General features: G+C 42.4%; 1 protein-coding gene across 15 annotated transcripts in view; it reads right to left on the reverse strand.

Moving 5' to 3' along the window:
- Positions 1–16,670, reverse strand: part of PDE5A (phosphodiesterase 5A) — a 123,284-nt gene that overhangs the window by 78,584 nt on the left and 28,030 nt on the right. For all 15 annotated transcript variants that reach the window (XR_014792053.1, XM_084855928.1, XM_084855920.1 and 12 more), the window contains exon 3: positions 15,401–15,490. Coding sequence is in view for 14 of the 15 variants with exons in the window: in XM_084855928.1 (XP_084712054.1) it covers positions 15,401–15,490 (90 nt within the window). In the remaining variant the exon portion in view is untranslated. The remainder of the gene's footprint in view (positions 1–15,400; positions 15,491–16,670) is intronic.

Below are 16,670 nucleotides of genomic sequence, written 5' to 3' on the forward strand. Positions count from 1 at the left end.
TATCCTACAGAATGTGAGAAACACATGAAGACACCTTTTATGTGTCTTCTGCTCTCTGCCTAAATCAACCATATTCTAACCTACCACTCCCTTGCCTCTTTTCTCTTCCCCTTCCCACCTGAACCGAAAAACTTCTTTTCCTTGAATTATCCTACCCCATTTCTCCACCCCTAGTTTAACTCCTCCCTTCCACCTAGGGATGCTGGAGAAATTCAAGACAGACTAAAATTAGCTTGGATTGCTAAGAATTCAACCTGCGGAATCAGCTGTGGAGTGACCCCCTCAGGCTGCGGGGGTGGAATAATTTTTTTATTTTCCCGAAATTTACGCATATAAATTCATAGGAAAATACATACATTTCTCCTGAGGAAACATTGAATGGAATAGGGGACAATATGCTAAATGTTATGTACTAAGGTAAATTACGTAAATACTTGTGTAAATACTTATGTAATTATTTGCGTATTTTTCCACATGATGAAAAAATATATATTCGCATCCGTCTGTGGGCTGATGACAGAACAAAAGGCACCTGACAATCCGCAAAACACAGATGGAGCGGATTTTACACAGTCCGTACATCCCTACTCCAACCTGGCTATTTGCCCACAACTTGCAACCAAAGCCTAAACTGTACATCATCTGGCTGCATGCTCCCATACACCATCCCACTGAACTTCCATAGCCTCCATCTACTTCTTCTCCCCATCCCAAGGTGTCCACACTCCTGCCCCTTACATAATCTATTTAGGGGTGGGTCATGTCATTGTTTCAACCCAGCAGGAGCATTTCTTTTTCTTCATGCCTGGTGCAAGAAAAGGGAAGGAAGACTCATCTCTTCCCTCCCCAGCACGATCAGAATGAAAATTACACACATATTCCAGGTGCAGCTAGAACTCTTAGAAAAAATCTTCCCATTGTTCCCAAATGTGAACTTCTTTTTTCAAAGCCTTCTAGCCAAACAGGGGCTGACATTTGTTCCTCTCATGCTTAGGAAAGAAGAGAAAGCTTCCTTTCCCCACATATTGCATTCCTAGTAAAGACCCCACCCCACCTCACCCCACAACACACACATACACACACACAATTAATTACAGTACTGGAGAAGGAAATGGCAATCCACTCCAGTATTCTTGCCAAGAAAACCCCATGGAACGTATCACAAGGCTAAAAGAGATGACGCCAGAAGATGAGCCCCTCAGGTCGGAAGGTGTCCAATATACTACTGGGGAAGAGCAGAGGGTATTTCCAAGTAGCGCCAGAAAGAGTGAAGCGACTGGGCCAAAGTCAAAAGGACACTCAGCTGTGGATGTGTCTGGTGGTGAAAAGAAAGCCCGATGCTGTAAATAACAATATTGTTTAGGAACCTGGAATGTCAGATCAATGAATCAAGGTAAGCTGGAGGTGGTCAAACATGAGATGGCAAGATTGAACATCGACATCTTGGGAATCAGCGAACTAAAATGGACAGGCATGAGCGAATTTAATTCAGGTGACCATCACATCTACTACTGTGGGCAAGAATCCCTTAGAAGAAATGGAGTAGCACTCATAGTCAACAAAAGGGTGGGAAAAGCAGTACTGGGGTACAATCTCAAAAATGATAGAATGATCTCAGTACGAATCCAAGGCAAACCATTCAACATCACAGTAATTCAAGTCTATGCCCCAACCACTGAGGCTGAAGAAGCTGAGGTTGATCGGTTCTATGAAGACCTACAACACCTTCTAGAACAAACACCAAAAGAAGATGTCCTCTTCATCATAGGGGATTGGAATGCTAAAGCAGGAAGTCAAGAAATCACCGGGATAACAGGCAAGCATGGCCTTGGTGTACAAAATGAAGGAGGACAACGCCTAATAGAGTTTTGCCAAGAGAACATGCTGATCATAGCAAACACTCTTTTCCAACAGCACAAGAGGTGACTCTATACATGGACATCACCAGATAGTCAATATCGAAATCAGACTGATTATGTCCTTTGCAGCCAAAGATGGAGAAGCTCTATACAGGCAGTAAAAACAAGACCTGGAGCTGACTGTGGCTCAGATCATGAGCTTCTTGTTGCAAAATTCCGGCTTAAATTGAAGAATGTAGGGAAAACCACTAAACCATTCAGGTATGACCTAAATCATATCCCTTATATACAGTGGAGGTGACGAATAGATTTCAGGGATTAGACCTGATAGACAGAGTGCCTGAGGAACTATGGACGGAGGTCCGTAACACTGTTCAGGAGGCAGCAACTAAATCCATCCCAAAGAAAAAGAAATGCAAGAAAGCCAAGTGGCTGTCTGATGAGGCTTTACAAGTAGCTGAGGAAAGAAGGGAAGCAAAAAGGAAGGGAGAAAGGGAAAGATATATCCAACTGAATGCAGAGTTCCAGAGAACAGCAAGGAGAGACAAGAAGGCCTTCTTAAACGAACAATGCAAAGAAATCGAGGAAAACAACAGAATGGGAAAGACTAGAGATCTCTTCAAGATTATCGGAGATATCAAGGGAACTTTTTGTGCAAAGACGGGCATGATAAAGGACAAAGAAGGCAGGGACCTAACAGAAGCAGATGAGATTAAGAAGAGGTGGAAAGAATACACAGAAGAACTATACAGGAAAGATCTGAATGTCCCTGATAGCCATGATAGTGCGCTCACTGAACTTGAGCCGGACATCCTCGAGAGTGAAGTCAAGTGGGCCTTAGGAAGCATTACTAACAACAAAGCTAGCGGAGATGACAGTATTCCAGCTGAGCTATTTAAAATCCTAAAAAATGATGCTGTTAAAGTGCTGCACTCAATATGCCAACCAATTTGGAACACTCAACAGTGGCCACAAGACTGGAAAAGGTCAGTTTACATTCCAATTCCAAAGAAGGGCAATGCCAAAGGGTGTTCAAACTACCGTACAATTGCGCTCATTTCACATGCCAGCAAGGTGATGCTCAAAATCCTACAAGCTAGGCTTCAGCAGCATGTGAACCGAGAACTACCAGAAGTACAAGCTGGGTTTCGAAGAGGCAGAGGAACTAGAGATCAAATCGCCAACATTCGTTGCATCATGGAGAAAGCAAGAGAATTCCAGAAAAACGTCTATTTCTGCTTCACTGAATATGCTAAAGCCTTTGATTGTGTGGATCACAACAAACTCTGGCAAATTCTGAAAGAGATGGGAGTACCAGACCACCTTATCTGTCTCCTGAGAAACCCGTACGAGAGCCAAGAAGCAACAGGAAGAACCAGACATGGAACAACCGATTGGTTCAAAATTGGGAAAGGAGTACAACAAGGCTGCATATTGTCGCCCTGCTTATTTAACTTATATGCAGAATACATTATGAGAAATGCCGGGTTGGATGAATCACAGGTCGGAATTAAGATTGCTGGGAGAATTATCAACAACCTCAGATACGCAGACAATACCACCCTAATGGCAGAAAGCGAAGAAGATCTAAAGAGCCTCTTGGTGAGGGTGAAAGTGGAGAGTGCAAAAGCTGGTTTGAAACTCAACAATAAAAAAACTATAATCATGGCATCTGGCCCCATCACTTCCTGGCATATAGAAGGGGAAGAAATGAAAGCAGTGACAGATTTTATTTTCTTGGGCTCCAAGATCACCACAGATGGTGACTGCAGCCATGAAATTAAAAGATGCTTGCTCCTTGGGAGGAAAGCTATGGCAAACCTAGACAGCATAGTAAGAAGGAGAGACATCACCTTGCCGACAGAGGTCTGTATAATCAAAGCTATGGTTTTCCCAGTAGTAACGTATGGCTGTGAGAGCTGGACTATAAGGAAGGCTGAGCGCCGAAGAATTGATGCTTTCAAACTGTGGTACTGGAGAAGACTCTTACGAGTCCCCCGGACTGCAAGGAGGTCAAATCAGTCAATCCTAAAGGAAATCAACCCTGACTGCTCATTGGAAGGACAGATACTGAAGCTGAAGCTCAAATATTTTGGCCACCTAATGCGAAGAGAAAACTCCCTGGAAAAGACCCTGATGCTGGGAAAGACTGAAGGCAAAAGGAGAAGGGGATGGCAGAGGATGAGATGGCTAGATAGCATCACCGATGCAATGAATATGAACTTGAGCACACTCCGGGAGAGAGCAGAGGACAGGAAGGCCTGGCGTGCTATGGTCCATGGGGTCATGAAGAGTTGGACACGACTTAACGACTGAACAACAACAACAACAACTTTGAAAGTGCATCTAGTGGAAAATGCAGCAGCTAGACTTTTGTCAGGAGTGCACTTTGTCGACTACATTACACCAGCCTTGGATCAGCTTCACTGGCTTCCAGTTTGTTTCTGTGCCCAAATTAACGCTCTGATTTTGTCCTACAAAGCCCTAACATTTTGGAGCCAGGATATATAATATCCTTTCATATGAACCTGTCTGTAATTGATCACAATCAGAGACCTTGTTATATGTTTCACCACCTATGGTTCCTTCACACGGAATATTTATCCTACGATTGAGATTGCTCCTTCACGGAAGTTTGTGGGCTCTTTACATGACGCCATGATCATTCAAGGCATCTCCTGCACTAAATGCCCTTTGTTCTGTTTTTAAATAGATTGCAGATAATGAACTTTCAAATTACCCCATTGTGTTCCGCTTCAGTTTCCTCCATGAAAGGAGTAAAACCAGCAAGAAAAGGAGTGACTGAGATCAATGAAAGATAATGGAAGACTCAGATATGGGGAGAAAGAGGGGGAGAGGGGTGGGGGAAAAGGAAGCATGTGAAAAAGGGAGTTGTGATCCTGCATTTAAAATGGAAGCAGAAAGCCCCATTGTAAATGCAGGATTTTAGGCTGGTGTAGAGATGCCCCTAAAGAGGCTAGGTTGGTGAATACTTGAGAGAGGGCCTTTTTGGTAGCAGCACCCCAATTGTGGAACTCCCTCCTGAGGGAGGTGAGATCGGTGCCTTTATTTTACTTTGGATGGACAGTAAAGACCTGTTCTATTCTGTTCTGTTCTGTCGGGCTTTGATACTATTTAATGTTTTATGTTGCTCTTCAATTTTAATTTTAATGCTGCTCTCAAATGTCACTGCATAGTATCATTTTTGCTCCTGTGTTTCTTGATTTTGTAAGTTTAATTTTTTTTGTACATTGCCCCAGGCTCCTTGTAGGTGGAGAGTGTGAATTATAAATGTAATAAATATGTTACATATATATAATAATTAACGTGAAAACAGCATACGTAGGCGTAGCTATATGTTATATGTTAAGTGAACATCTAGTTTGGCCCTGATTATCACAGATAAGGAAGAAAGAAAACTTGAGGGAACAGGCAGGAACCCGCTGGGGACATGCACACTGAGACAGTGGGGGGAACGTTCCCACCCAAACTCCTCAGTTAGAGAAGTTTCCCAAATCAAGACTCTGTGCAGGTGCAGCACCCATATGTGATGCACAGAGACAATGAAGAAGAACATTAAAATGGAATTACTACTGTGCAAATGTTGTCCCCCAACAGTCAGAGATGAAAAGTGTGCAGAACAGTATTTTCAGGCCAAGTCTTAAAATTTATAAAAGAAGCAGCTCATTCTTTAAAAGCAACACCCTTATTAATTTCATGAGTTAACTTTTTAAAATTGAAAACTGTATCTTCCAAAATGGTTTTATATCCAGCTGAATATAAAATGGGCTTTGTTTGCTCTGCCTATTGTTTCTTGATGAAGTGATTAGCTGTAAATTTGTGGCATCCACGGTTGTGTTGTTGCTGTTATTTCAAAGCTCCACCCTAGTGCTTTGGAACGGCAAGTTTAAATATGTGTGCTTTTAAATTATGCAGCATATGCAAATAAACAAGAATAATGTTTTTCCCGGAAAAATGGAAATACTAAGATCAAACCACATGCCAGGTTCTGAGTGAGTGGGTGTAAGGGCACTCGTAAAGGATGCATAGACATGACTCAGGGCAGGTGCGGTATCCGCACCTGAAATGGTGTGGCAAATGCCATGGACCACTGCAGCTGATCCTGGCCTCTCCCCACACTTACATTTTAATTTTTTAACCATTTTTTTTAGCGTCTCATGCTAGGAAGAGAAGTGCTGGGCAGGCAACTGACCCTGAGTCTAACGCATGCTACATCAGGGCCCAGAGGCATTCTGGGGAAGTTAAGATTGCAGCTGAAGCCACTTCAGAGAGCGCTTCTTTTCACAGCACTGAATGCAACACCACTGACTGTCCCCGCTACTTCCGGTCCCCATCCTTCTCTGCCATCCAGCCCTCTGCTCCTGGGTACCAGGGGGCACTGTGCCCAAGGTCCCCTCAAACCTGGCACCAGCACTGGTTCAGGGCTTAAATAAAACTGCTCACCACATAAATGTTCAGAAGAAAATTAGCTGGAGCAATGGGTACTTAGTCCAAACTTATTTATTTACTTGTAAAATCATTTTTATCCTGCTTTTCAGCCCTAAAAAAGGTCCTGAAAGCATCTTACAATGAAAGAGGAAAAGAAATTACACAATAAAACCAATTAAAAATACATTCAAAGGGAAGTGTAGAATAAAATGATCCGGAACACAATCAGAAAGAGGAGACAATAATTTAAACCAGATTAAGAGCGAGGCAAAATAACAAAACAAAAATGATTGGCAGCTAGGGGTGTATGAATTGTACTCTCCCTCGTCCGCCTAACAGATGAGGGGGAGTACAAAAAAAGCCTGACAGAACTGCCTCACAAAAACTATGAGCTGGTTCACACGATCAAGCAGCCCAACGTGGCTTATTTAAGCCATGGTGAACTGTAGTGTGTGCAGGCAGCCATTTTGAATATTCAAGCCATGACCGCGGCTTGTTGTGTCATCCGAACCTGGCAACAATGGGTTGTTGGCATGGTTATCAAACCACCACAATCTTAATACACCTCATGGATTCTGGGTGATTTGCTTACCATGCCAACAACCCACCTCGCTGGGTTCGGATGACACAAAAAGCTGTGGTTGTGGCTTATATATTCAAAAGTCGCCCAGCATGTGCCGCAAACAACCACAGCTTAAATAAGCCATGGTGGGCTGTGGTGATCATGCAAACCCAGGCACTGTGTTCTCTTCTCAGGTACCCAGCCCCACAACACATGTGACTGGGGGAAAAGAACAAAAAGCAGGGATGTAGAGACAATTCAAGCCCAAACTGTAAGGAGAAGCCAGGAACAACAGAGCACTAATGCCTACTCAGGAAGGGTCTGGAACCCGAAGGAGTGAAGAACATTAGCCCTTGCTGAATTCTGGCTCTAAAGATAGAAGCTACTTATTTTACGTAACAGAGGATTGTCACTGACCTAACAATCCCCTTTTGATGGGATGTGGAGGAAGAAGGGTTCTCTTCCAAATCTTGGGAACTGCCAAACATAGTGCCAGGCAGCCTTATGGATATATTTAGGGATCCCCCTCCAATGCTATTGGCTCAGCAGACACTGGCTAATTCAAGAGGACGATAGTATCCTTCCTGTGGGAGGAACCCCTTTCTCCTTTATCCCTTAACGAACACTAATTTTCCATGGATTTGAACTTGTTCTGGAGCAACTTAATATTTTAATCTATTTCTCATCCTCAGTGATTTTAAGACAGAGTCATTCACTTTCCGTATCAGATTCAAGTCTAAAGCTGCGTATTCCCAGCAGATATTTGTCCTATTCAAAGTGTATGAGAGATGCTTCCCAGAAAATGAGTTTAGGGTAGAGTTGCAAGCCTCCTTTTCAACTTCCCAGGCCCAGATAGTTAATGCCGATCTCTGAGATTTTCTGCAGCTCCTTCTCAGCTTTCTTCCTCCAAGAACAGAGATATTAATCTAAAACAAAACGATGTCACATGCCTTTCCCTTTCATGGCAGAAAGGATGTGCTTCTATTTCTTTGTATTTATTTTCCGGTACTTCTAAAACTAAAAAAAAATGTTACTTTAAGACCCCATTTACATTCTTGGGTTCTTATATAATATTCATTGTCCACTTGTTGCATACAGACTACTACTGTTCCTCAAGATAATGCTCTTATTGTGAGGGCTATCACATTTTCTTAGCATTCCAAGAGCAAAGTTAGATTTTTAGCAATGTGCTCTATGTGGGGCTGCTCCTGAAGACAGTCCGGAAGCTCCAATTAGTTCAGAACACAGCTGCTACACTGTTGACTGAGATTTGGAAAAGCACTGCACCTGGCACTTGCCTTTAAAGCCATACAAGTCTTCAGATTGCATATCTGTAGGATTGTCTTCCCATGCAAATAGATCTACATCTTGGGCTCTTCTCTGGGTTCCCCACCACCAGAAATAAGGAGACTGGTAACCAGGAAAAGAGCCTTTTTGGTGGCGGCACCCCACCTGTGGAATGTCCTGTCTACTTTGCTATCATTTCAGTACCAAAGACCTTCTTATTTTCCCAAGCATTTAAACACTAAAAGAATGAAACATTTGTAAAAGTTAGCAGTGTTTACAAGCTTGACAAAATAAAAAGGTCTTTGTCTAGCACCAAAATGATAGCAAGTAGGCATCAGTAGGGATGTCGGAGAAATCCATTTGGGGGGGGGTGGAGTTCAGTGAGTTTTCCTAGGTCCCCCCCCCATCCCGGGGCTTTGTTAAAGTTCCCACTGTGGTGGGAGTTGGGGCAGTTTGTGGATTCTCTGGGCATTTTGCTCATTTTTTTGGCAAGTTCTGCAATTTGTGCAAATTTCTGAGCAATCTGCACAAATTCGGCCATAATTTGTGCAAACTGCTCAGAAATTTGTGCACATTGCAGAACCTTGGGAAAATGCACAAAAAAGGCTTCCGGAGTTCGGGAAAAAACCTGCAGCTAGACTTGAATGATGCAAATCAAGATATGCACATCATGGAACTCCGCCAAGGCAAAAAAAGAACCAGATTTCCCAGTGACGGACATCCCTAGGCATCAGGCAAGCCTCCCTTGATTACAATTCCAATCAATAAAAACTCACAGCCAGGACTGTCCAAGCCATGCCACCACCTGAGATGGGCAAGCAAAGGCCGACCCTCCCAACTGGGTCCCCCTCACTCACATCCTCCCCCCATCTGAACAGATTACTAGATCCCACCAGCAGCATTTTAAAATAAGAGATGAGAGGGGAGCCTTGGGCCTGGAGCCCACATGGTATTGCTGCTGCAGCAGCTGGGACCCCCAGTCATCAGTACCCTCCCCCTGCCTGATATGCACAGCTTACCTGGTTCCAGCAGGAGCATCTTAACAAAGGAGCCAAGCTCCCATTTGGCTCTGGAGTACCAGTCATGGCCATAGGCAGCCACCATTTTAGATCCCCCAAATGCAGTGTACAGCAATCTACAGCATGGCTCCTACTTGAAGATGCTGCAACCATGAGCTATTTAAAATGGCAGCCACTTGCTGTCAGGTCCAGCACTCTGGGCTCAGCTCCTAATTTGAGATGCTGCCCGAACCAGGTAAACTGAGCTCGTCAGGTGGGGGAAAGAAAGCAGTACCTGATGGCAGGGAGCACTCCATTCTGGAAGATTTAAAATGTTGACTGCAAAGCTCCAAAGTAGGATGGAGGTGGTGGCTAGGGCTAGGCCACTTACGCATTGCCAAAAAAATAGGATAAAAGAAGAAACAGATTTGCATAAAATTTGTATCTGCTAAATTTATAGAAAGAGATGTATATTGAGAAATAATTGCTATAATTTAATCAAAAATACATTAATCTAACCATAGCAGGGAAGGCTGCAACCAAGTGACCTGTGTGCCCACTCGGTACGATGTCCAGCTGCTAACTGTTGATGGGTAACGTCAAGCCCCCTGCTCTCCCTTAAGGTTCTTCACCTTTAAACTGGACCTACGATTGGAAAGCCCTTCAAATAGAGGATTACCTACAGAGGACTGTCCTCTATAAAACAGGATGCATAGCCACCTTTGACTGGTGACAAAGAGAGCTCGGGTGGGACGGAGCTCCTAAAAGCACAGCAGGGCCATGGTAATTTTGCTGCCCCTCTCAATCTGCCGCCTGAGACAAGAGGTTCACTGAGCCTCATGGTAGGGCTGGCCCTACCCACAGCAGTTAGAATTAAAAATGTTAAAAGTTAACAGACTGCTGTGAGTTTTTATGGATTGGAGTTTTTATCCTGCGCTGTGTTTTGTATTATTAAATACTTCCGTCTTTTACTCTTTTGAAAATTGTCCTAAGAACACCTAGGATAAATTCTAGAAATAATAACAACAAAAACAACAACATCGCCTTGCAAAATGCAATACTTCCAATTTGATATATTAATTGCTATTGTGAATGTTGCATGGAAAAGTGTTTGCATGACTGTCACAAGAACATCTCTTGAATTTGTGTGACCTAGTGAGAAGCAACACATACATACGCACACACAGTATCTCCCCATCTTTCCCACTGTGTCAATTGGTGAACATTAGAGACATGATCCACTCCATGTCCTGCTCATGGCAATGTGCATGCACAGCCCTCTGCAAGTAAAATGGGACTGATGGGGGAGCGGGGGGTTGCCGGCAGGAGGATCCTGCATTCAGAGCGGTATGTATAAGAGAGGAGGAGAAGGAAGCAGTAAGGGACAGAATTGTCTCCTTTTTTCCAGTTGCTGTTGTTTTTAAATGGGGGCTGTTTCTGCTGTTTTATCTCCTCCACAAAAGGTCAAATATAGCCACGTTCTTTCAAAAAGGGAATGAACTCTTCTCACACAGTAATGTTATCCCCTCCATCACTTGTTATGCCCAAACTTTCATAGATATTCACACACAGGGCATGGAAGAGAACCTGCCCAGAATGTTCTTAGATGGCTATGCCACTGAAGCATCCCTTGCGGGACAAATGTACAATGGCTAAAATGTGCAAGCGGCATGAGTCCAGTGACTGTGCAGAAGGGCCTTAAATCTCTGGATTGTTATTAAAGATTCAGTTACTTTAAAGATTCAGCAGCTTCCTTTATCTGCTAGATAGATCTTCATGATAATGGTTATGTCTGTTTTCTGGACATTTTTGTGGGGGGAAAACAAAGAATCTGGGTGTTTTTATCTTGTTAATGGCTTTTTAAAAAAGGAAAATAAGCTAAAAGCAGATGGTAATTCAGGGGCGGATTCAGTGAATCAAGCCTCATTCCAGAAATATGTCAGTTAGGCATTATGGTGAGAGTGATGAAAACCTTCTGGTAGGAGAGTTAAAGGAAGAAAAACCCAGCTTACCCTAAGAAACATTCCAAAACCCGGTCCTCTCCCATTTCTAATGCACAGAAGTTAGTGTAGCACATCACCCCCTTTCCCCATCCTCATTCTAACCTTTGTCAGTTCATTAATCTATCAGTTTGTTTTACATTTCCAAACCAAAGAAGGGCCTGCTTTCCTTCAGCTGGAATTTTGCTTGTGTTTATGAGGGACCTAGAATCATAGAATCACAGAATAGTAGGGTTGGAAGGGGCCTACAAGGCCATCGAGTCCAACCCCCTGCTCAATGCAGGAATCCAAGTCAGAGCAGCCCTGACAGATGGCTGTCCAGCCTCGTCTTGAACGCCTCCAGTGTGGGAGAGCCCACCACCTCCCTAGGTCATTGGTTCCATTGTTGTATTGCTCTAACAGTCAGAACGTTTCTCCTGATATTTAGCCAGAATCTAGCTTCCTGTAACTTGAGCCCATTATTCCGTGTCCTGCACTCTGGGATGATCGAGAAGAGATCCTGGCCTTCCTCTCTGTGACAACGTTTCAAGTACTTGAAGAGTACTTAGCCCATCATATATTTTTTTCAGGAGCTACAAACGGTGAACTAAACAATTATTCAAACAATTCTAAGAGCTCAGGAATAGCTTGATCTGAGATTATTGTATTTGATGTTTTCTTTGGTCAAAGATGGCTAACTACATGGTAGCTGTAGAGACCAAGGCCCCTCAAAGTTTATGATAAAAGTAGGCTTGCAAGCCAATGGCCTGACACATTCTTGTTTGGTTTCAGCTTGCTTGTCTAAAGAAAGTATGTCATTAGCAAAACATGGATCTCATACACCAGACTTCCGACGCCAGACACCACCAGATGCAGTGGTCTGTTCAGTTGTTCACTGACTCGCGGCCAGCTTCAGCATCTGCCAAGCAGGAACAAAGGTGGAAGGGGAACGCTTGCAATGGCAGTGAGGAAGATATATTAAGAACAAGTTCAACAAGCAATGGTAGCTTGCATACTCCAAGAAACAGTGTAATGGATTGACCTTTTCAAAAATAGGAGAAGTCCTATACTTACACATGTAGGCTAATGTTTAGTTAGTTAGTTAGTTAGTTATTTGAAGTGTTTCTATGCTGCTCCTCAGCCAAAAAAGTTCCCAGAGCGGCTCATATATAATCAGTTAAACAAGACAGTCCCTGCTGGCAGGCTTACAATCTAAAAAGGAATAGGGAGGGATTAGGGGAAAAACATTAATTCCTCCCTCCGGGCTGGAATGGACCTGCTTCCCCTCTCATCTCCCTCAGCACAGCCTGCTCATATGGGTGCTGGTGGTGACAGTTGAGAGAGGAGACACCTTCATGGGGGAGGCCTTTCAGCAGGACTGGTGGAATGGCCCTGCTCTCCCTCTCATCTCCCCCCTTACACTTCTCAGTTCTCAACAAATTTTGCAATGTTGTGCAGTTTAGCCACAGGTAATGTCTCTCCTCATCATTTCCTGGTAGTGCAGCAAGGACAGGATTGCTTCAAACAAATCTGTTAAATATATAGCAAGAAGCGGGACCTTCAGCAAAGTGTGCTCCTGTTCTGTGTTCCAGCCAGTCAGCCATGCCTTCTTCCCAGATACTCCATTTCATTTCCCCCTCCCCCTTGTTTTTCTGTTTCTTTCCCCGCAACAGTCAGCATTCTGTGACTACTGAGCATGCTCAATTCTCACTGGGCTGTTTTGGGTTATCACCCACCAGGTGGATTTGTACTACAGTAGATTTGTACTACTGCAAATCTTGGGGTTCCTCCAAGTATACTCATACCTTCCTCTTGTTTGTGGGTGGTGCTGTTTTGGCTACATGAGTACAGGCACTCAGGGAATGAGTTTGCTATTAGTATATACAAGTGAGGCTGGCCACAAAATGGTGCGCTGTTCAGTGCTCTTGCTCGGTGTTCCAGCAAGCCAGCCAAAGCCCCTTTCAGGATATTCAATTCCCTTCTCCCCTCCCTTCTGGTTTTCCATTCCCCCCGCCCCCCACACACTTCAGCCAGCACTCGATGCCAGCACTCGATGCCCACTGAACATGCTCACTGGGCTATCTGGGGTGTTTTTTCCCTTTAGGGTTTTTCCCCCTAAAGGGATTTTTTTTGTATTTCTGAAAACCTTGAGGTTCCCTAAGATTTGCTGATACCTCCCACCTGTACATGGATGGTGCTATTTCAGCTGCTTACTGCGTGGTGTTTAGAGAATTGAGTTTGCCATTAGCATAGAACAGATTATGATGACTTTAGACTACTGATGGGCACCAGATAATTTGTATTCGGGCATCTCTACACCAGCCTAAAATCCTGCATTTAAAACGGGGCTTTCTGCTTCCATTTTAAATGCAGGATCACAATGACTCCCCTTTTCATCCGCTTCCTTTCCCCGCTCCCCTTCCCTCCTCCTTCTCCCCATATCTGAGTCTTCCATTATCTTTCATTGATCTCACTCGCTTCTTGCCGCTTTCCCTCTTTTCACAGAGGAAACTGAAGTGGAACACAATGGGGTAATTTGATAGCTCATTATCTGTGATCTATTTAAAAACAGAACAAAGGGCATTTAGTGCAGGAGATGCCTTGAATGATCACGGCGTCATGTAAAGAGCAAGCAAATTTCCTTGAAGGAGCAATCTCAATCGCAGGATAAAAACTCCATGTGAAGAAAGCCTTCAAGGCTGGGACTAATTTCAGCAAGTGAAATATATAGGATTATGAGTCTATAGGATCTCAGTTCTGTGACGAAACCAAAAGGAGATATAGCAGATTAACAGCCTCATGTAGAAAAGCTCTGTGCTTAAAAAAAAAAATCTATGTGAAGAGCTCATCATACACTAGAAACAGTTGGAGTTGGATGATTCTGCCCATGTGCTGGTAGGCAAGAACTCAGAATAGGCTCAATACTTTCTGAGGGAGGAGGCAATAATGATAATCTTTGGGATTTAGACTGGGGGTGGGGGGATTGCCAAAGAGATTGGCACCACCATACCTGCAAGGCAGCGCCGCATAGGTGGCAGGTATGAGTGCTGATAAGAAAGCTCAGCTGTGTAAACAGGCTACTGTTGCAGGGTTGTAACCCATAAGGACTGATGTGCAGCCATTCACCACCAATGGAATAAAACCGCTCTCAATTAAAAAAAAACACCTTATCTTAAATAATATTTAAATTATAGACACACATGCTCAGACCTTACATTCAAGGAAACATGTTTAGATTTTTAACCTGGGTTTTAGGCTGCAATCCCAGGCTTTTTAACCTTTCAATTTTAAAAATTGTGTTAGTGTGTTTTTAGATCTTTGCACAGTTGCTGGCTATCTTGGTTACTACTTTGGTGTTAGTCTGTTTTAAACTTTATATTCTATATTATGTCTTATTATGTTATTCTATTTTATGGCTTTAAGCTTTGTCTTGTAAACTGCTCAGAATGCTTCCGCTAATGATGATATAGAAATATAATTAATTTATTAATCCCTATACCCACTTACCCAGGAATAAGCCCTTCTGAACTCAGTGGAACTTAATTTTGAGTAGGTGTGTATAGGGTTATGTTGTTAGTTCCTTAAACATGTGAGTTCAACTTATTTATTTACAATATTTTTTTACCATCTTTCAATATGGATTTGTCATGTGGAGCTTAAAAATCATCAGATTTGAAATCATAATAACTGTGTTCTTAATATTAAATTCCTGATAAACAAACGTTGAAAACAAATAATGTAATACTGTTCTCTACTTTAATTCTATGGCTTGTCTATTCCACGTATTTTTCAATTTCTTTTTTTTTATTCTATCAATTTTTTCTTTGTTTTTTCATCTCCTTTCTTCTTCCTTATTTTAGATAGTAAGCCTATGGTAGGTTCATTTTATTTTAGAGCTTTTTAGTAATATATTTTCAACATATACAAAATGTCCTTATGATACACATTCAGTCAAACTAAAAGGAAAAATGAATCAAACAAAATAAGAGCTTAATATTTACAAGAAGAAACTGCAGACCCACTGGCTTTGCCAAAAATGGCTAACACTGGGGGGCGGGGGGAATGGCTGTATTCCAATTCTGCATATTTTATGGAGCAGGTCAAAACTATACTCTATGGAATATATGCAGACAGACTTTTTTTTAAGGCAAAAGAGAGAAAAACAATGTTGTACTTTGGGACAGAGCCTGAAAGCTGAAAACAGTTTAAGGAATTAGTGAAGCTGGAAAGGCTATAACAAACGAAGAACCAGATGCTTGACCTTACCTCTTCCCTATGATTCTTTATTGGCATACAAAGGATGCTCTGTGTCTTATAGCCTGTGATTTGGTCCACTTCTGCATTGAATCGGGGATCCTGTCAAAGGAAGAAAACATATAACTATATACATGCTTTCTCACAAAATATGCATATTCCTTCAGTTTATATAACTACAGGATATTCTATATAACTGTCCCTCTTAGTAACAACATTCCATTATGAGGTGATGGATAAGAGAATTCAATTATTTATTTATTTATTTATTTATTTATTTATTTATTTATTACATTTATATCCCACCTTTTTTCCTCCAAGGAACTCAAGGTGGCGTACATAATCCTCCTCCTCTTCCATTTTATCCTCACAACAACAACCCTGTGAGGTAGGTTGGGCTGAGAGTATGTGACTGGCCCAAAGTCACCCAGTGGGCTTCCATGGCCGAGTGGGGACTAGAACCCAGATCTCCCGACTCCCAGTCCAGCACTCTAGCCACTACACCATGCTGGCTCTGGAGAATTATTTCTTTATTATTTAAGGAATTTCTACCCTGCCTTTCTACCTTCTAGCCCTACAAGGCAGCAGACAATCCATTTGAAACAAAATAAAATGTATGATAATACAGTCCCCAAACCATCAACTAAACAGAAAAAAAGAAGCCATCACATTTAAGACCATATAAATACCCTTATTTCTTTGAACCGAGAAGGCCTGGTTAAAGAAAAAGATCTTTCAGGACTGTTTAAAAACAATTAAGGAAGGAGTCTGATGAAGACGTCAGTGGGAAGCTGGGGAGAAACTCCTGCAGCTTGAAGTAACCACCAAAAAGGCCCTATTCTTTAAGGGTGTAATCCTATGCAGACAAACATCCTACAACTCCCAGCATACCTCAGCTAGCATGGCTGGCTGGGGAATGCTGGGAGTTTAGAACTTTTTTCTGTCTAAACATGCATAGGATTGCATCTTAAGTTATTTTTCCTGACATTTACATTCCAGATAAAGAATGTAAATTCAAATGTTATATTTGCAGACAAAGAACGCAAATTAAAGAACTAGCAAAGAACTAGGAAGCGTATAGAAACCTGCAGTTTACACACAGCTACACAGTATGAAAACACACCGTTGTATGCAGCTAATTCAAAACATAACCATTTTTAGAAAATTTTCTGTTCTCGATGAAAATAAGTAAAGTACACTGAATGCAGTGTGCTCATGGCTAAATAAGCTACACTAATGAAACAGATCAGTTTCTTTCATTTCAGGAGGGAGTTAAAAAGTT

This window comes from Heloderma suspectum, chromosome 5 (genome assembly GCF_057233095.1).
Source record: "Heloderma suspectum isolate Gila_16-S chromosome 5, 16-S_ref, whole genome shotgun sequence".
Lineage (NCBI taxonomy): Eukaryota > Metazoa > Chordata > Lepidosauria > Squamata > Helodermatidae > Heloderma > Heloderma suspectum.